At 47.7% G+C, this 26,857-nt stretch overlaps 1 protein-coding gene across 1 annotated transcript in view; it reads left to right on the forward strand.

Moving 5' to 3' along the window:
• Positions 1-26,857, forward strand: part of LOC134575397 (microsomal triglyceride transfer protein large subunit-like) — a 124,124-nt gene that overhangs the window by 85,806 nt on the left and 11,461 nt on the right. Inside the window, exon 17 of the mRNA XM_063434700.1 lies at positions 23,734-23,904. Within this exon, the coding sequence (XP_063290770.1) occupies positions 23,734-23,904 (171 nt within the window). The remainder of the gene's footprint in view (positions 1-23,733; positions 23,905-26,857) is intronic.

Below are 26,857 nucleotides of genomic sequence, written 5' to 3' on the forward strand. Positions count from 1 at the left end.
CAGTGGCTCTGACCAACATCCACGCTGAAACGGTCGCGGATGCCCTCATGCGGATATTCTCCCGGATGGGATTACTGTCAGGATCGGGACAGGGATCCAACACGCAGAGTACAAACAGTAGCCAGATACGTATACCGGACCTTAGAATGGCCGGACTAACGTAAATAGTACAGTATAGAATGGTCAAAGACAAGCCGAGGTCGAGGGTAACAGAAGACAGGTAGGGCGAGAGACAAGCCGAATCAAGGGTAACAGAGAATAGCAGAGTAAGGTAAACAAGTCGGGTCAAAACCAAAAGGGATAATAGAATACACAAGCACTGAGTGACTAGAACAAGCTAGAACCACGACAGGGCAATGAGCTAATGAAAGAAGCTCTGTTAAATACCCTGTTCAGAGCAGTAACCACGCCTCCGAGGCGTCCTGATTGGTCCTGCAGCAATTGACTGACAGGTCGTTCCGGGGGAGTGTCCTGATGACTACTTCCTGCCTAGATGCTGTAAAAGGCAGTCACTCCCTCGCGGCCGGCCTAGCATGACCGGATAGACCGCGGGGAAGGGAGCCATCAGACCGTCTGGATGGAGGAACATCTAAGTCTCTACCTCTTTCAGAGGTAGAGACCACAGGTACCCTGACAGTACCCCCCCTCTCAGATACGCCCACCGGGCGGAATGAACCGGGACGAGATGGGAAGCGAGAGTGATACGCCCTGCAGAGACGGGGAGCATGAACATCCTCCTGAGGTACCCAACTCCTCTCCTCAGGACAATATCACTTCCAATCAACCAGATATTGTACTCTCCCCCGGGAGATTCGAGAATCAATAATAGAGTTAACCTCATACTCCTCCTGACCCTCCACCTGAACGGAGCGAGGAGGGGCTATTGTGGAGGAAAATCTGTTACATATGAGTGGTTTCAGCAATGAAACGTGAAACGAGTTCGGGATGCGTAAGGTATTAGGAAGAGCTAAACGATACGCAACTGGATTGATACGGGTCAGCACCCTGTAGGGTCCAATATAACGAGGAGCGAACTTCATGGAGGGCACTTTTAAACGGATGTTCCTCGTGCTCAACCATACCCTATCAACTGGAACAAAGACCGGAGCCGCCCTTCTACGTTTATCAGCGTGTTTCTTGACCAACATAGAGTTGTGCACAAGGATTTGTCGAGTTTGATCCCACAACTTCCTCAAATTGGCAACATGAACATCAACCGACGGCACCCCCTGGGAAGGAGAATCTGAAGGAAGAATAGACGGATGAAAACCATAATTCATGAAGAAGGGGCTTGAATGAGTAGAATCGCAAACGAGATTGTTGTGTGCAAACTCCGCCCAAGGAATCAAACCGACCCAATCATCCTGGTGTTCAGAAACAAAGCATCGTAAATATTGTTCAATTTTCTGGTTGGTACGTTCAGCAGCTCCGTTAGACTGAGGATGATAGGCAGAAGAAAAGTTTAATTTAATACCAAGTTGAGAGCAGAAGGACCTCCAAAAGCGGGAAACAAATTGGAAGCCTCTGTCCGATACAATTTGAGAGGGTATCCCATGTAGGCGAAAAATCTCCTTAGCGAATATCTCTGCCAATTCGGGAGAAGACGGGAGTTTAGGCAGGGGAATGAAGTGTGCCATCTTAGTAAACCTGTCAACCATGGTGAGGATAACAGTCTGTCTTTTAGAGATAGGTAGATCGACAATAAAGTCCATGGCCAAACAGGACCATGGTTTTTCTGGAACCTCCAAGGGGTGCAGGAATCCACATGGAAGCGTATGAGGTTGTTTGGTATTAGTACAAACTTCACATGCAGCGATGAACTCCTCAATATCCCTCCGTAAAGCAGGCCACCAGAAGAACTTAGAGATCAACGCGTAAGTTTTGCGAATACCAGGATGTCCCGCCATCTTGCTATTATGTAAACACTGTAAAAGTTCCAGTTGAAGAGCAGGAGGAACGAAATGACGGCCCGCAGGAGTCTGTTTAGGTGCTAGATGTTGCAACTTTATGATCTCGGCCAGTAATGGAGAATGAATCCTGAGATTCGTATTAGCAATGATATTGCATTTCGGAACTATAGAAGAAAGAACTGGTTCAGGTACAGTAGAAGGTTCATATTGGCGAGATAATGCATCGGCTTTAGAGTTTTTAGAACCAGGTCTGTAAGTCAGTACATAATTGAAGTGAGTCAGGAATAAGGACCAACGAGCTTGTCTAGAGGATAAGCGCTTAGCCTCCCCAATATAGGACAAGTTTTTGTGGTCCGTCAAAATCGTAATAGGGTGTAGGGTCCCCTCCAACAAATGTCTCCACTCCTTTAAGGCTTTAATGACTGCTAACAGTTCCCTTTCCCCGATGTCATATCTGCTCTCAGGCCCAGAAAATTTCTTAGAGAAGAAACCACAAGGGTGTAACGGTTTATCCACCCCTAACCTTTGAGACAGAACAGCCCCAACTGCTGTCTCAGAGGCATCGACCTCGAGCAAGAAAGGCAGAGTCGTATCAGGATGGACTAGAATGGGAGCCGAGGCAAAAAGTTCCTTGAGAGTCTTGAAAGCACCAAGAGCTTCCTTAGACCAGAACTTAGTATCAGCCCCTTGTTTGGTCATATTGGTAATAGGCGCAATGATAGAGGAGTATCCTTTAATGAAGCGCCTATAGTAGTTGGAAAAACCAATAAACCTTTGGATAGCCTTGAGTCCTTTGGGCAAAGGCCAGTCTAAAATAGATTGGAGTTTTACAGGATCCATTTTAAAACCTTCCCCAGAAATCACGTATCCAAGAAAGTCTACCTGAGACTGATCAAAACTGCACTTCTCCAATTTGCAATATAGACCATGTTGCAGCAGCTTGTGTAATACCTTTCTGACCTGTCTATGGTGAGTCTCAATCTCCTTAGAGTGTATTAGTATGTCGTCCAGGTAAACAATAACACAATCATGCTGAAACTCCCTAAGTACCTCATTAATCAAATCTTGAAATACTGCAGGAGCATTGCATAGTCCAAATGGCATAACAGTGTATTCGTAATGGCCATACCGGTATTGAATGCCGTCATCCACTCGTGACCTTGCTGGATTCTCACCAAATTGTAAGCCCCTCTGAGATCTAACTTGGTGAAGATTTTGGAGCCCTTAAGACGATCAAATAACTCGGTAATCAGTGGGATAGGATAGGCATTTCTGACAGTTATTTTATTCAAGCCTCGGTAATCGATACAAGGTCTCAGCGTGCCATCCTTCTTCTTAATGAAAAAGAACCCAGCCCCGGCCGGAGACGAAGACCTCCTGATGAATCCCTTTTCTAAATTCTCCCGAATATACTCCTCTAGAACCGAGTTTTCCTGAACAGACAAAGGATATACATGGCCCCTCGGAGGCATAGTCCCGGGTAGCAGCTTAATTTTACAGTCAAATGACCTGTGTGGCGGCAAAGAATCGGCATTCTTCTTGTCAAACACTGCCCTTAAGTCTAGGTAAAGGTCTGGTATTTGTCTTTCTGTGGACTGAGTAGGATTCTCCGGTATGTTAACATTAGCTAATGGAGAAACCTTGCACAAACACCGATCCTGGCAGCCCTGGCCCCACGAGAGTATCTCCCCTAACTCCCAATCGATAATAGGGTTATGTTTCTTCAACCATGGGTACCCCAGAACTATGGGAACGGAAGGAGACGAAATGAGCATAAGAGATAAATTCTCCGTGTGTAGGATACCAACATTTAAATTAATGGGTATGGTCTCACGAAAGATAACAGGGTCTAGTAGTGGTCTACCATCTATGACCTCAACGGCCAAGGGTGTCTCCGTAAGCTGGGATGGGAAATTGTTTTTACTAGCAAAGGCTTGGTCGATAAAATTCTCAGCAGCACCGGAATCTATCAATGCCATAGCCCTTACTACTTCCTTCCCCCAAGTTAAGGAAACTGGTAGCAGAAGCCTGTGATCTTTATAATTAGGAGTAGAGGACAAAAAAGAAACACCCAAGGCCTGTCCTCTAAAGAGACTTAGGTGCGAGCGTTTCCCGGGCGGTTAGAACAGTTCGAGAGTAAATGACCCTTGCCTCCACAATACATACACAAACCCTCTCTTCTCCTGTACTGTCTTTCCTCCTCAGAGAGGCGGGTATACCCTATCTGCATAGGTTCAGTAAGCAAAGATACCGTGGAGTCAGGACTTGGAAAAGCGGGAGCTAACCTAAAAGAAGGTCTCCGGTTCCTCTCTCGAGTGTTCTGTCTCTCTCTTAAACGTTCATCTATACGAGAGATGAACGAAATTAAATCCTCTAAATTCTCAGGGAGTTCTCTGGTAGCAACCTCATCAAGGATTACATCAGATAGGCCATTCAAAAATACATCCATATACGCCTGCTCATTCCACTTGACTTCTGCCGCCAGAGACCTGAACTCTAGTGCATAATCCACCAGTGTTCGGTTCTCCTGTCTCAGGCGCAACAGTAGTCTGGCTGCATTAACCCTTCTACCTGGAGGGTCAAATGTTCTTCTAAAAGCAGCTACAAATGCGTTATAGTTATAAACTAATGGGTTATCGTTCTCCCATAGTGGGTTGGCCCATCTCAGAGCTTTCTCAATAAGTAGGGTGATAATAAATCCTACCTTTGCCCTATCTGTAGGATAAGAGCGAGGTTGCAATTCAAAGTGGATACTAATTTGGTTTAAAAAACCACGACACTTCTCAGGAGCCCCACCATAGCGTACTGGGGGGGTAATGCAAGAAGAAGCACCCACTGTGGCTACCTCTAGACCTGACCCGACAGGAGAAACAGGGGTATTACGTATCTCCTCTGGTGGGTTATTGGCACAAGCTAATAGAGCCTGTAGCGCAAGCGCCATCTGATCCATTCTGTGATCCATGGCTTCAAACCTAGGATCAGGAGAAGCCAGCTGACTGTTTGTACTTGCAGGATCCATTGGCCCTGTCGTAATGTCAGGATCGGGACAGGGATCCCACACGCAGAGTACAAACAGTAGCCAGATACGTATACCGGACCTTAGAATGGCCGGACTAACGTAAATAGTACAGTATAGAATGGTCAAAGACAAGCCGAGGTCGAGGGTAACAGAAGACAGGTAAGCGAGAGACAAGCCGAATCAAGGGTAACAGAGAATAGCAGAGTAAGGTAAACAAGCCGGGTCAAAACCAAAAGGGATAATAGAATACACAAGCACTGAGTGACTAGAACAAGCTAGAACCACGACAGGGCAATGAGCTTATGAAAGAAGCTCTGTTAAATACCCTGTTCAGAGCAGTAACCACGCCTCCGAGGCGTCCTGATTGGTCCTGCAGCAATTGACTGACAGGTCGTTCCGGGGGAGTGTCCTGATGACTACTTCCTGCCTAGATGCTGTAAAAGGCAGTCACTCCCTCGCGGCCGGCCTAGCATGACCGGATAGACCGCGGGGAAGGGAGCCATCAGACCGTCTGGATGGAGGAACATCTAAGTCTCTACCTCTTTCGGAGGTAGAGACCACAGGTACCCTGACAATTACCCAGGGAGATTATCTCGGATCAGGGTACCCAGTTTACCGCAGAATTCACCCAACACCTCTGGAGGATCTGTGGCATTAAGCCTATTATCAGTGCCCCTTACCACCCCCAGACGAACGGGCTCTGCGAACGATTCAATGGTACCTTGAAGCAGATGCTCCGAACCTTCGCAGAGACCCACAAGGACTGGGAACGATTCCTGACGCACCTCCTATTCGCATACCGGGAGGTGCCGCAGGAATCCACAGGGTTCTCCCCGTTTGAATTACTGTTTGGGAGGAGGGTCCGAGGCCCATTAGATCTTATTAGAGAGCATTGGGAGGCACAGACGGCACCCCCATCATACCATATGTGTTGGCCTTTCGGGACCGCCTAGAAGCGTTGACCAAGACGGTAAGGGAAAACCTTCAGGAGGCCCAGACCCGCCAGCGCACATGGTATGATCGGGGAGCCAGGGACCGTAGCTTTCAGGTCGGGCAGAAAGTACTAATTTTAAAACCTGTCCGACATGATAAGTTACAGGCCGCCTGGCAGTGCCCATATAAGGTGGTGGAGCAAAGATGTGACACCACCTATATTATCGGCCCCTGCACAGGGACTGGGGGGGCGACGCATGCTCCATGTGAGCATGCTGAAGCCCTACCACGAGCGTACTGAGGAGGTAACCGCCATCTGTGCCCCTAACACGGAAGAGTTTGACAGCTTACCCCTCCCCGATTTGCTGGGGGATGGGCAGTTGTCCGGGGATTTAGGGGAGGTTGCGCTGGGAGATCGGCTGAGCCCACAGGAGCGGATCGAGGTACAGCAACTATTAGAAGAGAAACGCGACACGTTCTCTAATGTACCTGGATACACGCCTCTGGCAACTCACCGGGTCGAGACCCCAGGGCAACTACCCATGCGCCAGACTCCCTACCGCATCCCAGAAGCGGTACGGGCAAACATGCGTAAGGAGATCGACGAGATGCTCCAACTGGGGGTGATTGAACCCTCAGACAGTCCTTGGGCATCTCCTGTAGTCCTCGTACCAAAGCGAGACGGTACGACCCGCTTCCGCGTGGACTATAGGAGATTGAACGAGAAGACCGTATCCGACGCCTATCCGATGCCCCGGATAGACGAGTTACTGGACATAATGGCCAGGGGCCAATACCTCACCACTATTGACTTGTGTAAAGGTTATTGGCAAATCCCCCTGGCCCCAGACGCCATCCCGAAGTCGGCCTTTGTCACCCAATTTGGCTTGTACCAGTTTAAGGTCATGCCATTTGGGATGAAAAACGCCCCAGCCACCTTCCAAAGGATGGTGGATCGACTCCTGGATGGATTTCAGGACTATACCTGTGCCTACCTGGACGATATTGCTATTTTTAGCAATACGTGGCAGGAACATTTAGCTCACATAGGAGCTGTGCTAGATAGGATAAGGGAAGCAGGTTTGACCTTGAAGCCGGCCAAGTGTAGTATCGGAATGGCTGAGGTACAGTACCTGGGACATAGAGTAGGGTGCGGTAAACAGAAACCCGAACCCGCCAAAGTAGAGGCTGTAGCCCAGTGGCCCACCCCTAGGACTAAGACCCAGGTCTTAGCGTTTCTAGGGACAGCGGGGTATTACAGGAAGTTTGTTCCCAATTATAGCGCCCTGGCCAAACCCCTCACTGACCTGACCCGTAAGAACCTTCCCCGCCAAGTAAACTGGACCCCGGAGTGTGAGCAGGCCTTCCAACAATTGAAAAATGCACTGATAAATGCCCCTGTCTTGGCAGCTCCCAATCCAACTAAACATTTTCTTGTTCACACAGACGCTTCTATGTTTGGATTGGGGGCAGTACTGAGTCAAGTCGGGGCCGATGGCGGCGAACATCCAGTGGCTTACATCAGTCGCAAACTGTTACCTCGAGAAGTAAGCTACGCCGCCATCGAAAAGGAGTGCCTGGCTGTGGTGTGGGCCCTAAAGAAACTGCAGCCCTATTTATATGGACAGCCCTTTTCCTTGCTCACGGATCACAACCCGTTAGTCTGGCTGAACCGGGTAGCTGGGGACAACGCCAGGCTGCTGCACTGGAGTTTGGCGCTACAGCCTTTTGACTTTAATATCCAGTACCGGCCGGGTAAGCAGAATGGAAATGCTGACAGGTTGTCAAGACAAACTGACTTAGAGAAATGATCCGTGAGCCCCCGGACATCCCCAAGCCGATCCGTGTTGGATCAGACTGTGTATGCCGGCTTGTGGGCAAGGGGGAGCAGTGTAGCGGATTGGTACCGGGCTGTCCTACAACATGTATGGGAATAATTGTATTTGGTCATATTGCTAGTTTAATGTGTGTGAACATGCATAGAAATCATTGTATCCGGTTATATTGGTAGTTGAATGTGTGTAAAGTACTGTATTCCTCTGGTTGTTCGGTAGAATCATTCGAATGAAACAAGGGAATGAAACTACTGAACAACCAGACCACCCTGTGTAAAGTGTGCCTTCAATTACCGTTTGCAACAATGTTGCAAACGGGTAATTACCTATTCGTGCAGTGTGGTCTTTGTCCTCTGGGTGGCCGCCATTCAGGATACGAACACGTGGCGGCGGCCATCTTAAACTGCCGAACAGCGGTGTTTTGCCGTCGAGTGTCTGGAACTAAAATCGGACACTTGACTAGGCAAACACCGCTGAGACCTCCATACTTCCAGAAATTAGTATAGAAACTACCGAATGACCCGCCGTTCGGTAGAAAGAACCCCACAAACAAGGGAATTCATTCAAACCCTCTCCAGGCTCTATAACACAGGCAATTCGTCTGTTTTCATTCCCTTGTTTGTGACCGACCGCAGGGCCAAAATGCATGGAACTGTTTTCGGATACTTTACCCCTGCGGTCGGTCAATACTTTAAAGTCCCATAACTCCCGAACGCTTTATCCGAATGGGCTGATTTTAAAATATGTTGTTCCTCCAGACTAGGGCTATCTGGAGATATTGGATTTGTGGATGTACCCCAAGTATTTAGGGTACATCCAAAACTTGGGTAAAACTATGTACATGATAAGGGGATTATGATGCTAGAGGAGGGGAGGAGATGTGTGGGAGGTTACTGTTCACAGATTGGATAATGTCTTAAGTGATAGAACCTCCTCCCTTGCATGGGAGAGGGCTTTATAAGGAACTGTGGAATAAAGCTTGTCAGTACTACTCCTGAAACTGTGTGTCGTCCAGTTATTGGGATTGCGATGGGGATATTGCTGTATTACTCTACCTGCTAGAAACCTTGCCTGTGGACTTATCATCACCTTGTTCCTGAGCCTCACTGGGATCTCTAGTGGAGAATAGCTGTGAAAGATCGGCTCTCCGCTACAATATGTATATATAATTTATATTAAATTTTGTTTCAATATTTTATTTATTAATTTTATTATTTTATTTATTTATTATTGTAATTATACGTATTTATATATATAATATATGTGTGTATATCTATTATATATATAATATATTTGTATTATATATATGTAACGTCATTCTAAGTGTATTTTGATACTAATATATGTGTAACGGAGCTCCGTGTACTCCGACCGAGTACCCTCTGTTGATGGACGCTTCCTAGCTTGCGCCGAGGACCACAAGCACCGCACCGGACACCACAACCACCGCAGACTCCACAACCGCCGTAGCTTAACTGGAGCCGGGCCGCCTTCCTTCCACCCTGGATCGGCTTCAGTCCTCCAGGACCGTGTGGGGAAGACCTCTCCTCCAGGAGAGCGTATCCGGAACAAGCTCTTAAAAGAGCTAAGTGATTAAAGCTCAGGGGAGTATGCAGAGCATAGCAATCCCCAGTGTGATATAGCAATTCCCTCCAATAACGAGACGAGGCTACGTATTGAGGGTCAGAAGAGGTCTGAGGTGCTGGCACACCCAGCCTGGTTTTTATTACAGACAGTAAAAATACAGTTTTTACACATTCACTGTAACTTTAAAACTATACATTCAATCTCCATATTTGAACTCAGCACACTTCAAACATAAACACTTCCAAAAATCAGCCAAATCCCTCCAGTGGATCAAAAGTTAGCTGGAGGTCCCTTTATGACCGACCGCAAGCACATTTTCCTGCCCAAAACAGTTCCATAGATTTGGGCTGTGCGGTCGATCAATTTCATGCAGAAAAACGACTAAGTCCCATCTTCGAACGGGACTTAGTCTCTGGAGCTGCAAGTTCAGTATGGAAGAAGGTAAGGGTCAGCGGTGTTCGTGTATTTGCGCATCCAATTTTAGTTCCACAGAATCTTTAGCATACACCGCTGACCGCGTTGAATGAACAAAGATGGCCGCCGCCACGTGTTCGTTTGCACGAACTGCGGCCACCCAGCGGTCGGCAATTAAACTGCAGTAACCTCATCCTGGGAGGTAAATTGCCTGCACAATTTAACTTCTGGGTGGTCTGCCTGTGTGGTACTTGGTTCAGTAAGCCCTATTTACTGAACCAAGTGGGAGAAAGCCAGGAACAAGTTATTTTGCAGGTCTGGGGACATAGTCTTAAAGGGGCATTGTTCAACAAAGTCACAATATGTCCCCCAGACGGTTCTTAAAGGGCCATACACACCCAATAAAAGTTAATAAGTTTTCAGGGGCACAATCTTCCAGGGGCCATAGTCATGAGGAAGGAGGCTGGCAAACAGGCTTCTCCACAATCCAGGGAAGCACGGCAATTTCTCATTTAAAGGGCCAGTTACAAATAGCAATTTGTAACAATATGTACTTAAATTAGTATTAAAATACACTATGTATGACGTTAAATATATATAATATACATATATATTATATATATATATATAAATATATTTATTTTAATTTTACACATGTTTAATTTTTTTTTTTTTACAGATCCCACCAGCAGGGGGACTGTCTGATATTTTATATTTTAGTCCCCCTTCTGGCAGATCCACAGCCAGCTATAGGGGGCCATGTGATCGCTCTTTGAGAGCGATCACATGGCCCCCGGGGGCCTGATTTGCCATGGGGGGGGGGCTGCCTGGGCTGTGAGGCAGTCCTCCCGAAGCGGAGCGCCAGGAAGGTAAGTATCCTGGGCGCTCCAGGGCTCAAAGCCGTTACGGCGTTCTATGCCGTCACAACGGCTTTAAAGCCCACTTAAAGCGTGACGGCATAGAACGTCGTAACGGCATTAAGGGGTTAAGAATTAATAATTGGTTTTGTTTTACCGGGGTGAAGCAGTACATGCACCCAGGGTACCTAGGACGGTGGCTCAGTACGCGGATAGCCAAACAAGATAAATATCCGTAACTATGCTCGGGTGTCACAGCTGTTGCTCTCATGAGCGGGAGATGCTGATGAGCTGTATATCATACATGTTATTGTGCCGGGTACCGTAAGCCATATCTATGGGAACCTATTTGGTGTTGACAACACCTGCCAAAGGGTAGTGTCATTAAGGTACAAGCTAATGTAGCGGAGCCTTGGAGGCAAAGGGACGGGTATGAAAATACTCGAGGTGTGGCAGCCGAAAACGAGAAGGCATATGGCTGTAGTTGTTGGGGCTTATTGTGTCGCAGCTGATATCCATCATGTCCCCAGAGAAATTGGAAAAGGACATCTGGTAAGCAATTAAGGGACCTAGTTGGGCTCAGAGTGCAAGGAAGACACTGGTCCTATCTAAGCATAAGAAAAAGTACAATTTGGTAGGTCAAGAGTCAATCAGGCAGTAAGCCGCCGGGAGTTGGTTTCAACATGGTTTACAGTCCCACGTCTGCTGGGGATAAAAGTGAAAATGGAAGCATAGTCTGCTTGGGGTATGCATCAGGCCTCTGTGTCTGGGTACTTAGCTGTTGTGAGGGCACCGAACAGGCCAGGCAAAAGACAGCGATACCCTCGGGAGGCTGCGTGGTGGGTGCTTCAGCCTATGCCCAGCGCTGGAGTGTCCCAGAGGTTGGCGTCAGGGTCCACTTCAATGGCGTCTTTGCGGTGGATTCTAGCTTCGCCTATAAGCTGTGTAGTGTGCTCTTGTGTTACGACACAGTTGGAGGCTGCAAGTCCAAGGGGCAGAGGTGCGCCATGCTGGTTTCTGATGCTTTGGTGCTGTAGGTGTGTGTGTTTGTGGGGCTTGCCCAAGGCTCCAGCTTGTGTGGGAGCAGGTGTTTATATCCGAGCCTCTTGGTGCCATTTCCCGATTCACCGGTCCATAGGGGGGGGAAGGTGGTGCACCAAGCTTACTGTTGGCTGTGTGCTTCTGGCGGGAAAGCGGACGCCTTTCTCCGCCGCCTCCCTCGGTGGGCCCTAGTCTGCCGATGCGGTGCCCGGTTGCCCCGGACACCGAGTTTGGTGTCTCTGGGTTCGGGCCGGTTTCCCCAGTCCAGCAGGCCCACTTGTAGGAGGATGTGCGCATTTTAGCCCGTTTTATGCCCTCTTTTTTGCTCGGTGCTGAGGAGCTAGTTCAAAACACGTCTGCTCTGGTCGTTAGTCAGGCTCCGCCCCCCACAGCATTTTTAACCCCTTAAGGACACATGACATGTGTGACATGAGATGATTTCCTTTTATTTCAGAAGTTTGGTCCTTAAGGGGTTAAATAGGCGTCCAGTCAGGCGCCTATTTAATGAAATGTAATGATTTTTTTTAAATTATGCCTATTGATCTATTTATTAATTTTGAAAGTTGCACTTTTTTTGTCTAGCAGAGCAGCCATGTTAGGTCAGAGTCTACTTAGCTGCAAATAAATCCATATACATCATAAAAAAAAAAAAAAACATTTAATAAACTTTAGAAAAAGAAAAAGAACAATTAGAAAATTCCTCTAAATGTATTTCACGTTCACTGACCTTTACATTCTGACATTTAATTACCAGATTGCATTATGCTAATCAAGGTCATTTAGACAAACAGTCAATGTGCTTAAAGAAATATCACATGCCTAACTGAGACTGTATTCTCTGGGAATGTTGGCTAACCTCTGTTATACCACAGATACCTGCACTCTTACAATTGAGTCATATGTAAAAGTGAATGTGCTTAAAGAAATATCACATGTTTTCAGGGCTGCCATCAGAAATTTTGGGTCCCCTGACAAAGCACAAGGTCTGGGCCCTCCCCCCTCCCCCACGGGCCCGCCCACGCCCTACCTACCCCGCTGACAATGATGCAGGACTGAATGTAGTGTGTATAGTGGAAGTGAATTAGAATGTGTGTAATGGATGTAGTGTTTGTGTGTATTAGATACTGTTTGTGCAGTGAATGCAGAGTGTGTGTTTAGTAGCGGATGCAGTGTGTATAGTGAATACAGAGTGTGTTTGAGTAGTGGATGTAGTGTGTGTGCAGTGATGTAGTGTTTGTGTGTACTAGATGCAATGTGTTTAGTGAATGCAGGGTCTGTAGTGGATGTAGTGTGTGTATTAGATGCAGTGTCTCTGTATAGTGAATGCAGAGTGATTCACTGTGTGGTGGATGTAGTGTGTGTACTGTGACTACAGGATGTTTGTGTAGTGGATGCTGTGTGTATAGTTAATGCAGAGTGTATGTTAGTGTAGTGAATGCAGAGTCTGTGTCAGTGTAGTGAATGCAGAGTCTGTGTCAGTGTAGTGAATGCAGAGAGTGTGTCAGTGTAGTGAATGCAGAGTGTGTACATGTGTGTAGTGAATGCAGAGTGTTGAATGCAGGGGCGGACTGAGAACCCTCAGGGCCCACGGGCAAAATAAATCAAGGGCCCCCTTACAGGCCCCACCCATGGCTGTGGCTTGCTGGCTACGACTGGCAGGCTGTGGGCTTGCTGGCTGTAAGCCTGTGGTTTGCTGTAGGTCTGTGGGCTGGCTACCTGGTGGCCTGTGGGCTGGCTGGTGGCCTGGTTGGCCTGTAGGCTGGCTGGCCGGCCTGTGGGCTGGCTGGCCGACCTGTGGGCTGGCTGGCTACGGGGGCACTTGTAGATTATTTAAGGAAATAATCCATACACAATAACCACTGCTGCTCTGTCTAGTGGTTATGGGGCCAGGAGGGCCGGGACCCCCTCCCAGAGTAAGTAGTCAAACCATTTAAGAACAGTTTGAAAACTTACCTGGGGTCTGCTGGGATATGGGGCTGTAGTAGGGTATAGGAGCAATGGTGCAATGTGTGAGGGGTGCAGTGTGTGTGAAAGGTTCAGTGTGTGTGTGGGAGGGGGTGTAGTGTGTGAATGTGTAGGGTGTGTGTGGCAATGTTAGTATGAGGGTCTGTGTGTATGGGTGGGCAGTGTATGTGTGAGGCAATGTGTGTAAATGTGTGTGGGGACAGTGTGTGTGTATGGGGGGCAGTGTGTGAATGTGTATGGTGTGTGTGTGGGGGGGCAGTGTGTGTATAGGGCTAGAGTTCACTCTCACTACTGCGAACACCAGGAATCCCTGGTGGTCGCAGTGTTGAGAGCAAATTCTAGCCCGTAGCTCCAGGGCTAGAGTTCACTCTTGCGAGAGCCGGAGCGTTGTCGTGGTAACTGCAGCAACGCTCTGTGCTCGCGTGAAAAGGACCCAGAGGAGCTGCAGGCTAAGCCCCCGGGTCCTCTCTTATTCCCTCCCCTGCCGGCTGCCCGCACGGTGCCTGCAGACAGGGGAGAGAGATCGGCTGGGGGGATCCACCAATGATATATACAGCCCCCCTCTGTGTTCCTTTTTGTCTTCCCCAGTCCCTCTGTATGTTTCTTTCTCCCCCTCACTGCTCCTCTGTGTCCATGTCTCCCCTCTCCTTCCCAGTCTCTCTTCCCCCTCTGCTTCTTTCTCCACCTCCCCTTGTGTGTCTCTCTCCTTTCTCCCTGTGTCTCTCGTCCCCCCTGTCTCATTCTCCCCCCTTTCCCTGTGTCTCTCTCTACCCCACATCTCTCGTACCCTCTGTCTCTTTCTCTTAAAAAGTCATTGATATGGGATCTCTCCACCATGTATGTTATACCAGGGGGTTATGCACTAAAGTAAGGGCAATACTTTAGAGTTTTGGGTAAATATTCATAGAATAACAGAGTATGTAAAGCCAATTCTCTCACTGGAGGAAATGCTTTGTAATCTGTCACACCTTAGTAAATATAAGTCACGTCATGACTTTTAATAACACATACACCGTGCATACGTATTTGGGTATATTTCCCAGTGTCTCTCTCTACCCCACATCTCTCTTCCCCTCTGTCTCTTTCTCCGCCCTCCACCATCTCTCTATTCCCCCTCTTTCGCCCCCTGTGTCTCACTCTTCCCCCCTGTCTCTTTCTCCCTCCTTTCCCTGTGTCACTCTCTCCCCCCCTCTGTCTCTTTCCTTCCCCTCCCCCTGTCTCTATTTTCCCTCTGTCTGTTTCTTTCCCTCTTCCCCTGCCTCTATCTATTCCCCCTCTCTGTTTTATTTCCCCCCTCCCATTTACCAACAGAAGACAGAGGGGGCCGGCCGCGGTATATGCTAGTGCCGCCGGGCCGGGTGGCAGCCTCGCCGGTCTGGTGGCACTCCTGTCCTGTCACTAACGCTGAGGATGGAAGGAGGGAGGAGCATGTCTCTCTCTCATGCTCCCTTGCGGTTCCCACATCCTGTGCTAGGAATTGTGGGAACCGCAAGGGAGCATGAGAGAGAGACATGCTCCTCCCTCCTTCCGTCCTCAGCGTTAGTGACAGGACAGGAGTGCCGCCGGACCGGCGAGGCTGCCACCCGGCCCGGCTGCTCCAGCATGTAGCGCGGCTGGCCCCCTCAGTATGCCACCGGACCAGCCACCGGGTGGCACCTACGTGCACAGTCCCCAGATGCCGCGGTGGGGCAATCCGGCCCTGCAGCCAGGTCCCCTGATGGCGGCCCTGGCGGCGGGCCCCCCTCCCGGCCGGGCCCTCGGACCATGTCCAAAGTGCCCGACCGGTCAGTCCGCCCCTGGTTGAATGCAGAGTGTGTGTTAGTGTAGTGAATGCAGAGTGTGTGTCAGTGTAATGAATGTAGTGTGTGTGTCAGTGCAGTGAATGCAGAGTGTGTGTTAGTGTAGTGAATGCAGAGTGTGTGTCAGTGTAATGAATGTAGTGTGTGTGTGTTAGTGCAGTGAATGCAGAGTGTGTGTTAGTGTGTAGTGAATGCAGAGTGTTAATGTGTAGTGAATGCAGAGAGTGTGTTAGTGTGTAGCGGATGCAGAGTGTGTGTTAGTGTAGTGAATGCAGAGTGTGTGACAGTGTAGTGGTTGCAGTGAGTGTGTTAATGTGTAGTGAATGCAGAGTGTGTGTTAATGTGTAGTAAATGCAGAGTGTGTGTTGTACTAGTTTATGCAGAGTGTGTGTCAGGGTAGTGTATGCAGAGTGTGTGTTGTATTAATGTATGCAGTGTTTGTGTTGTATTACTGTATGTAGAGTGTGTTGTATTACTGTATGCAGTGTGTGTGTTGTATTACTGTATGCAGAGTGTGTGTTGTATTACTGTATGCAGTGTGTGTGTCAGGGTAGTGTATGCAGAGTGTGTGTCAGGGTAGTGTATGCAGAGTGTGTGTTGTATTAGTGAATGCAGAGTGTGTGTTGTATTAGTGTATGCAGTGTGTGTGTGTTGTATTAGTGTATGCAGTGTGTGTGTTGTGTTGTATTAAATTAAATTAATTAAATGTTATTCCCCCCTCCCTGCTTCTTACCTGTGTCCAGGGAGAGGGGAGATTCCATTCCCTGGTGGTCCGGTGGCCTGCGTGCCACGCTGAGTGTTGCCGCTAAGACATTGGGACACTGGGGAACATGGGGACCCTGAGCATGGACGTCTGCAGGAATTTTTCCGGGGTGGGGGGGCATAATTGTAATGACATCCATGCTTGGCCCCTTTTTGACAGTGTCATGAAAGGGAAGGAGCATAGTCATTTTCACATAAAGCAAGGATGAATAGCCTTTTCACAACTATGGTGTCAGGAATATATGTTTGTATATTCATCAAATTACAGGAACATTCTGGTCACCATAATAACTTTATCTAAATGAAAATGCTGTCATGCAAGGAGGCCCCTGGGTGCTCTTTCTTTGAAGGGGTGAAACCGCTCTCAAATGGTTTACCCCCAAAGGCTTCCTTCAGCTCCAGATCTCCAGGTCGCTCAGTGGTATTCGACTTCTGAAACAGAGTGTCAGGAAGTGCAAATTGACGTTGGGCATGGGTGCCGCTGATTGGCTAGAGTGGTTAGCTGACACTCTAAGCCAATCGCTAGTTCCCGATTCATAAAAATGTTTTATGTTTTTATGAATGGGGAGCTACTGATTGGCTTAGAGTGCTAGCTGACCCATCTAGCCAATCAGCGGCACCCCTACCCAGCGGCCCTCTGTGTTTCCTGACACTCAGTAAATAAAAGTGAACACATTAACACTGATATTGTTTGTTTTTACCTGGGGAGATGAGAAGGTCCAAAGTTTCCCTGCCAGGCCCAGGTACCAACGCCTTATGATGTGGTGTCCAGAATGAAGTGCTCCAATCTCATTTTCTTCTCCTTCATTTGACACAGTCTTCTTTGTCTTCTGAGGCTCATTCTGCTCCTTTACCTTTCTGCTACTTTCTGCTTATTTTGCGCCCTTCTGCTCCTTTCTCTTTCTGATCCCTTTCTGCTCCTTGATGGCTCTTCCTGCTCCTTGATGGCCCTTCCTGCTTCTTGCAGACCCTTCCTGCTTCTTACTACCCTTCCTGCTTCTTTCTGCCCCTTCCAGCTTCTTGCAGCCCCTTGCTGATCATTTCTGTTCCTTCTGATTCTTCCTGCCCCTTTCTGCTCCTTGCTGCCCCTTCCTGCTCCTTGCAGACCCTTCCTGCTTTTTGCAGACCCTTCCTACTCCTTTCTGCCCCTTCTTTCTCCTTGCTGCCCCTTCCTACTCCTAGCAGACCCTTACTACTCCTTGCTGACCCCTCCTGCCCCTTGCAGACCCTTTCTACTCCTTGCTGACCCCTCCTGCTCCTTGCTGCCTCTTCCTACTCCATGCTGCCCCTTCCTACTCCATACTGCCCATTCCTGCTCCTTGCAGACCCTTCCTGCTCCCTCTTCCTACTCCTTGCTGCCTCTTCCTACTCCTTGTTGCCCCTTCCTACTCCTTGCTGCCCCTTCCTGTTCCTTGCTGTCTCTTCCTACTCCTTGCTGACCCCTCTTGCTCCTTGCAGACCCTTCCTACTCCTTGGTGACCCCTCCTGCTCCTTGCAGACCGTCCCTACCCCTACCTGCTGCCCTTTCCTATTCCTTGCTGACCCCTCCTGCCTCTTGCAGACCCTTTCTACTCCTTCCTGACTCCTCCTGCTCCTTGAAAACCTTTCGACCCCTTCCTGCTTCTTGCTGCCCCTTTCTATTCCTTGCTGACCCCTCCTGCCCCTTGCAGAACCTTTCTGCTCCTTCTACTTTACCTTCCTCTATGCGGTCTCCCCCACCCCCCATCCCTCACTTACCTGCTCTGTAGGCTGCCTCTGTGCTGCTCCCCTGCGGTTTCAGTCATGAGAGAGAGGCAGGGATAAGCTGTAGCTTCCTGCCTTTCTCCATTCACAGTGCCACCTACTGGCCAGCGCTGGTATTGCACTGTATTCTCACACTAAAACGAAAAATAGCAGCACAAGCTGAAAAATCCAGGGGGGGCGGCAAGTACTCCCCTTTACCCCCCCATTCGGACGCCCATGACCCTGAGACACTAGGGACACAGTGGCCCCATGTCTCCCAGTGGCCCCTAGTCTGTGTCCCCATGTCTCCCAGCCACTGTCCCTAGTGTCTCAGTGGCCCCATGTCTCCCATTGTCCCCATGTCTCTAAGTGTCCCCTAGTGTCCTAGTGACATCAGGACACTGGGAGACATGAGGACACAGACTCTAAGGGACACTGGGAGACATGGGTATACAAACACTAGGGGACACTGGGCGACATGGGGACACTGAGAGGCATGGAGACACAGGGAGACATGGGGACACTGGGTGACATTGAGACATAGGAGACATGGCAGTGTCCCCATGTCTCCCAGCCAGTGTCCCTAGTATCTCAGTATCCCCATGTGTCCCTGGTGTGTCTCAGTGTCTGTAGTGTGCCAGAGTCCCTAGTGTCTCAGTGTTCCCTAGACTCCCAAAGTCCCCTAGTCTCCCAATGTCTCTGTGTCCCCATGTCTCCTAGTGTCTCAGTGTCCCCTGGTATAAAATAAAAAATCCCAGGCACTCACTGTGATAGATTTAGGCAGGTTTATTGGACACCGCAACGTTTCAACCTGTACCCAGGTCTTTATCAAGTCTCCAATGTCCCCTATGTATCAGTGTCCCCTATGTATCAGTGTCCCCTATGTATCAGTGTCTCAGTGCCCCATGTCTCTCTGTGCCCGTAGTGTCTCTGTGCCCGTAGTGTCTCTGTGCCCGTAGTGTCTCTGTGCCCGTAGTGTCTCAGTGTCCCCTAGTATAAAAAGAAAAAAATCTCAGGCACTCACTGTGATAGCTTTAAGCAGGTTTATTGGACACCGCAACATTTTGACCTGTACCCAGGTTTTTATCAAGTCTCCAGTGTCCCCTATATATCACAGTGTCTCAGTGCCCCATGTCTCCCCGTGTCCAGGCCCGGACTGGCCATCGGGCACACCGGGCAAATGCCCGGTGGGCCGCGATGGCTGTGGGGCCGAGGGCAACGCTCAGATCTCGCGAGAGTGAACTCTAGCCGGCAGGTTAGAGTTCACTCTCACCACTGGACCACCAGGGAAGGAAGCTGCAGAAAGGATCCCCCCCAGGCAGAACGGCTCCTCGCAGGCAGAACGGCTCCCCCACTCCCATGCTAAAGGTAAGAAGGGAGGGGGGATATAACTTTTTTTTTTAATTATTAATAATATATTTAAATAAAAAAAAATTAATTATTAATAATATATTTAAATTAAAATATTTAAATAAAAAAAATCACACCAACAGCCCCCTCACACACACACATCACCCCAGACACACACAGCCCCCCCCCAGACACACACAGCCCCCCCCAGACACACACAGCCCCCCCCAGACACACACAGCCCCCCCAGACACACACAGCACCCAAACACATACAGCACCCCCAGACACACACAGCCCCCCAGACACACACAGCCCCCCCAGACACACAGCACCCAAACACATACAGCACCCCCAGACACACACAGCACCCCCAGACACACACAGCACCCAGACACACACAGCACCCCCAGACACACACAGCCCCCCCAGACACACACAGCCCCCCCAGACACACACAGCCCCCCCCCGACACACACCCCCCCCCAGACACACACAGCACCCAAACACACACAGCACCCAAACACACACAGCACCCCAAACACACACAGCACCCAAACACATACAGCACCCCCAGACACACACAGCCCCCCCAGACACACACAGCACCCAAACACATACAGCACCCCAGACACTCACAGCGCACCCAGACACACAGCGCACCCAGACACTCACAGCGCACCCAGACACACAGCGCACCCAGACACACAGCGCACCCAGACACACAGCGCACCCAGACACACAGCACCCTCAGACACTCAGCACACATCACCTTCAGACACACACATCACCTTCAGACACACACAGCACCCTCACTCACAAACAGCACCCTCAGACAGACAGCACCCTCAGACAGACAGCACCCTCAGACAGACCGCACCCTCGCTCACACACATACACATATATAAAATAACCCTCAGTGAGTTAACAGACAAAGAAAATTAGAAACCTAGAATGTGACGGCAGATAAAAACACCCTCACACACAGCACCCCTCTTAAATACACACACACTGCGCCCCTCACACATACAATACGTCCAAATATATATATATATATATATATATACACACACAAACACACACACACACTACAGCACCCCTCACACTGCACCACCACACACATTACGCTCCAGATACACGCTAGATCCCTTACCCTATATGCACTCTTAATCCTCTATAAATACACACACACACACACACAATCTCCCATACACACTCTGGGTCCTTTACACACTAGATCTCCTACACACCCTCTCTACAACCCCTACACACACTACGTCACCTATACACACACACACACTACAGCCTGTATGCACACACTCGCTACATCCCCTATAACACTATGCCCCCTATACACACACTATCTACAGCCCCTAGCCACACATATTACACCACAAACACAAATGAAATTGACCTATTTACACAATACCACACCACACTCTACACACACGCAATTTCACAAGCAGGCTCCAAACACATGCACCATACACTTTCCTGGCCCAATTGTCCTCTGGTATCCCACTTGTGGAGACACCAGAGACAATTTAAAAGCAAACACAGCGAAAGCCTTTTTCTAATGCCAGAGCTCTTCAGCGCGGCTCTGCGCATTGAACCAACTTGCTCACTTTGAGAGGGGGTGTGCTTGTCATTAGTGATCACAAAACACACCCTCTCTGGCCCCGCCCCCTTCTTAGGGGGCCGCTCTGATTGAAAAATGCCCGGGCCTAATTTTTTTCCCAGTCCGGCCCTGCCCGTGTCCCCTCGTGTCTGTCACCCAGTGTCCCCAAGAGTCTCAGATTTCCCAGGTCTCCCAGTGTTGGGGACATGGGGACACTGGGAGACATGAGGACACAAACACTAAGGGACTGGGAGACATAGGGACACAGACATTCACCCTTTTTGTGTATGTTCGCCCTTTCGGCTGTTCTGGTTATGCGAATTGTATCAGTAGCCCACCCTTTTACCGCATCAATAGACTTCCTGCTTTACTGGACACTGCTGTTAGGGGGTATGGGTTTACTTGAAAGATGAAAGCATGAGATTAGCAAAGGGTATGTGTTTTCTCATAGTTGCATCCTATGAGTTTCCCTACAGCATCATCTCCATCAGATACATGTCGCTTAGGAGGTAGGACTGTTTTAGTGTTTTTGGTCAATAAGATTTTGTAATTAGGCCCATCATAATTATCAGCACCAGGCCCACTGGGCTCTTAATCCGGCCCTGCATTCACGAAAGTGAATTTCAATATTTAGTCCAAAATAGACAAATCAGTAACATTCTATAAGTCAATTGTGCCTTTAGTTTGGCTTTTTGACCTTAAAGCATAATTTGCTAAGTTAATTAGGTAAGGTTGCTGGGGGTGGGGGACAGGAAAAGGTGAGTTTTGCTTAACTGAATCTGTCCCTCACTGGCGGTACCGTCTTTTTCCTCTTCACTTCACTGCTGTACTCTCTCGCATCCTTGAGAGTAGAACATTAAGGTCTATGGAGGATTACTAGAGACCGCGGGATCCTCCATAGACAGAGCCAATTCCCTGCAGATATCACTGGTGGTGGCTGTGAGACTGAGACTTCCAGACTTAAAGGGATCCTATAGTGCCAGGAAAACAAACTCATTTTCCTGGCACTATAGGGTTAATAGGTCCCGCCCTTCAGCCATTTACCTTAATCCAGCGCCGGGCTCCCTCGGCGCTGGTGACCTCTCCCCCCATGCCAACGTCAGCTCCCCAGTGGAGCCGAATGCGCATGCGTGGCCAGGGAAGCGCGCGCATTTAAACCCGCCCATAGGAAAGCATTACTCAATGCTTCCCTATGGGGATCTTAAATGACGCTGGACTCCATGAGGATGTCCAGCGTCATTTCAGTGCGATTTTCTCACTGAAAATCGCGGAAGCGGTCTCTAGTGGTTGTCAGGGAAACAGCCACTAGAGGTTGGATTAACCCTGCAATGTAAACATAGCAGTTTCTCTGAAACTGCTATGTTTTCAGCTGCAGTGTTAAAACAAGGGGGACCTGGCACCCAGACCACTTCATTGAGCTGAAGTGGTCTGGGTGCCTATAGTGGTCCTTTAAGTGAAATTCCAACACAGCCGATATGAGTATATCTCTTTGAACTCCTGCCACTGTTTCACAATAAAGTGTCCATCATTGTCATATTAGTGTCCTACCAAAGAAAACTAAACCTTTCATTCAACTAAGATTAAAATGTTCAGTTTGTTAAAATCACCCAGTAAATATGAATCAGTGTAGAGTAGACACAGACACAGTGTACTAACCTAATGGTTCTATGGGGATATTTATCAAAGTGTTCTAAAAAGTACTGAGTAAATTGCATCCTTATTGTGATTGCTTACCAGAAGATGCCTAATTGTGTTATTAAAAGGGACAATCTGAGCAACATAACCTCTAGAGCTTTTTATATTGATTAAGTTACATTGAGTATCCTGGGGCCATAAAACAGTCTAATGTCAAACCATTTATTTCGACTTAAACTGAGCAATGTCCAATTAATTTGCTATTCCCCATTGTCAATGTCAGTTTTGTTCAACTTGAGAGGTGTAGGTTACATCTCAACCACCTCTGTGGAAGTGTCAATGTGTATGAAGAGGTCCAGGTGAAAGGTCTCAGTTTATGCCAAATTGTTTCTAATCAATTTCACTTCATTTTGAGTGACCAAACTAGCAGCACACTGTACAAGAAAATACTTAGATAAGAACACACACTAAGTATACACACCCCCTCCCATGTAGAAAGGGCTAAAGTGCTTTGAATCAGAAAAAAACGGATGCATATGTGGACATATATAGTTGATGTTCCATATATACATATTAAAATAACAGAGAAAAAAGCAGCACATAGTGTATACTGTGATGACCAATAGATAAATATCAAGTATGAAAGTACACTCACAGATTACAGAGCCGTGCCAGGCTCTGTATATTGCGCCCAAGGGGGCCTAATAGGCTAGATTGGAGGTCCTATTGCGCCCAAGGGTGCCTAATAGGCAATAGGACTGCCAATCTATCCAATTAGGCACCGTCGGGCGCAATATACAGAGCCTGGCACGGCTCTGTAATCTGTGAGTGTACTTCCATACTTGATATTTATCTATTATATTAACTATATATATCCACATATGCATAAGTATTTTTTTCTGATTCATAGCACTTTAGCTGCACGGGAGGGTGTATACTTATGTGTGTTCTTATCTAAGTATTTTCTTGTTCATTTACTTAGGGTGTTGGGAAACACATTCCTTCCACACCCACAACTGTGCTAGTACTGTGAAAGCGCCATACAGTTTTGATAGCAGCACACTGTAGGCAAGATGACCACTGGTATTGTAGGTGTGTTGCTTTACATGCTCTATGCATACATAGTCTCATTGGTTGTGTACGACACTACACCCCAATCTTTCAGACATCTTCCGGTTTTTATATTTAGTAACCCAATACAACGTGTAGATACAAACCTGATAATATAGATGTACAGCCAAGTAATTTGTTCTTAACATTTTATATACCTTTGTTCCATTTTCCCAGGGCTGGACTTGTTATGGAGTTTAACACAGGACTAGACACCTCATTCTTTAAAGCAGACTTGAAGTCACATGTTGAAGCAGAAACCACAGTAAGCTTGGATTCCATGATGGCATTGGTAAGCTCTCCAATGGACCTCTGCATCGAGTTATCTCATGGAGACCTTCCATATAGGTAAATAATGCATTTAAAGTTTAAATGTTTTTGCATTTGCCCAAAAAACAACTAAAACTCAGCTCCGGTAAATCGCCACGAACCCCCTAAATGCTATAATTGAATTAACACGGGCTATGGAGTATAGCTGGATCTTGTTTACCTGAATAAATATTTTTAATAAATAATGAGGAAATATGAATGTTGTATCCCTCTCCTAACACTGTGGGACCAGGGCAGAGGACAAGGCTCTGCATGCTCCTCGGCTTGGTTGGTAATTAATGTTGCCAGCAGTGTGCAGTTATTGGAGATAGTGGAGATGTGATGTTCAGTTATTACTCACAGTATTCCCTTAGAGCTCCCTGACAGACCAGGCAAAGAAATATTAGGAGCTTCTCTTCTGTGGTCATACTCAGTCATACTACTATATTGGTAGGTTTGAGTAGGGGGTAAAAAGGCTCTCAAGGGTGAGGAGCTGTTAAGAGACAGGCAAGGGGTAAGGGTGGATTATGAGACACAGAAGGGGTTAGAGGAGACAGCATAGTCACAAAATGGGTTGAGGGTATTCAAAAAGACAGTATGAAGTGTCTGCCTCTGGAATGACACAAAACATTTTACATTCTAGTGGTGAAGGCCAAAATATACTACTTCAGGAACCAAATAACCTAAAGAAGGCAGTAAGATGGTTAAGCTTGTTTAAAGTGTGTTAGGTACAGAGATATGTGCGGTAAAACATTTAACCGGGGTCTGGACATTGTGAGATAAGTCTCACTCTATAAGGAGTGGAGTGCGGATTTGTACCTGTTAATACAATATACCAGAGCTGATTTGAAGCTATGACAAATTTAAGTGTATCTAGCTATCTTCAGTTATCCACTATTTGAATAAACTGCACCATTTGGATTTTTCTCTGCTATTTGTTTCTCATCTCCATTGATATTGAGAGGCGCAACTGCCATTCTTCTTGCAAAATACCAAATAATCTCAGTTCGTCTCTGAGTGGGACATGAGTGGTGCTTGTCCACTTGCTTTATTTTTATACCTTACACTGCCATGTGGTGTAAGAGTAGCGAAGAGATCATATTCTCAGGTCCCTCCTAGTTAATAGATAGGAAACAAGATGTTAATGGCACCCTTTGATATTTTGAAAAAAGAGAATTACATCAACCTTTCAAGTCTGTTTTCACAGATTTTCTTACTTCTAAAATTGTAGCGAAATGGATGCTCTTTATATAATTTTATCCCCTGTTGTTCTGCTGTCCGTACACCCCCATTCGTTTACTGAACCCCCCATTTGTGTGGTCCCCTTGGTCGCACGTTCAAACAACTGACCACCCCTGGCTGCACAAATTGCTCGTTAAGGAAAGTGTTTCCCTTATGTGGCCGCCGTTCATATAACCGAACGCATGTGTGCAAACAAATGGTGGCCATTTTGTCTCTGAACGCGGGCAATGGTACATGGTCGTCGACGGCGTGGAACTATTTTTGGTTACAAGACCCCGCGAACACCCAGTAACATGGTACCGCTGCCCATCCAACTTCCCGAACAGTTATGAGAACGGCATTTAGGAGGCATAATCTACTGAACAGGGGGAACATTCATACATTAACAGCCAGGGGGAGCATTCGTCGGTGTAAGTGCAAGAATCCCCGAAAGATAACCAGTCGTGCCTTGTTTTCTCTTATACTGTTTTGGGGCATCACCTCGTGGCCACCTGGTCAACACTTAATTCGAATGGCGTTCCCAAACCACCGAAGGGATCTGAGTATTATTTGGGCAAAGTGTGCTCTCAGATCCAAGCTATTCGGTGATGTGACTTTCGTGGGGTTCTGAAATATTAAAATGTACTTTTGGGGTGTTTTGAATTATTGTCGATTTTTCTGTACCTGATAGATAATTGAGTTATAGATTTTTCTCACACAATTGTATCTCTGGCACATAGGATTCTGGGAGGAAAAGCCCTGTATTTTTTGTGTGAGAGACCCCATGTAGAGGTCAGTGCATAAAAGCTGTATGTGGGCAAAATAAAATCATTTGACTCCCAGAACTGTGTGTTGTCCAGTTACTGGGGGCAAAGTGTCTGGGAATATTTTACTGCTTATTTCAACTACGAGGACTAAACAACAGAGATACCTATGCTAGGTATTGGAGCTCTGCTACAATTAATATTATAAAAGTATAAATAAGGGGGCAGAGCTGACCAGCCCTATGAGCATACACATTGCTGCCGAGCTCAGGATACTTACTCAGATTTATCAGGGAGCAGTATGGGTAAGAGTTCCCACGAGTCCCAGCCTCCTGCTAGCAAGGATAGCAGAGATATTGGCCTACTTGCTCAGCAGGATAGGCCTAAAATACTGGATCTGATGGTTGAATCTCCTTAGGACTTCATGTCAGCCTCTAATGATGAAGAGCTGGATATACAGGAGGCTCTATCTTGCCCCAGGAGCAGCCAGATCTCAGAAACAAACCGATCTAATTTGGCCACCAACAGTGACATTTCAACCTTAATGGCTGAACATTCAACAGGCTCCACTGCAGCTCAACTACAAGAATTAAGAAAAACGTGTACTTTTTTGACTACAAAGATGGAATAAGGTTCAAGGATCAAGTGAGATACCATAATCTGAAGGTACATGGCATACCTGAATCTGTTGACTTGGGAGAATTTCCCCAGTTTCTTCGCTTCTTGTTTTCAACCACTTTGTTCTATAAACAGGCTGAGGGTCTCACACTCGATGGACTGTATCACCTTTCCAGACTTTCCAACAGCCAAACACCAATGCCTCAAGATGTTACCATGTATTCTAAGCAGGGCCGTCTTTAATATTGATTGGACCCTGGACAAGCATCTGCTTGGGCCCCCTGGGCATGCAATCACTCCCTCCACCCCAACCTAGAGGCGAAAATAATGTAGAGAGTGCCTTGGTGCAAAAAAAAAAAATTCAGGCCTGCCCTGTAGCACAAGATTAA

This window comes from Pelobates fuscus, chromosome 10, assembly GCF_036172605.1.
Source record: "Pelobates fuscus isolate aPelFus1 chromosome 10, aPelFus1.pri, whole genome shotgun sequence".
NCBI lineage: Eukaryota > Metazoa > Chordata > Amphibia > Anura > Pelobatidae > Pelobates > Pelobates fuscus.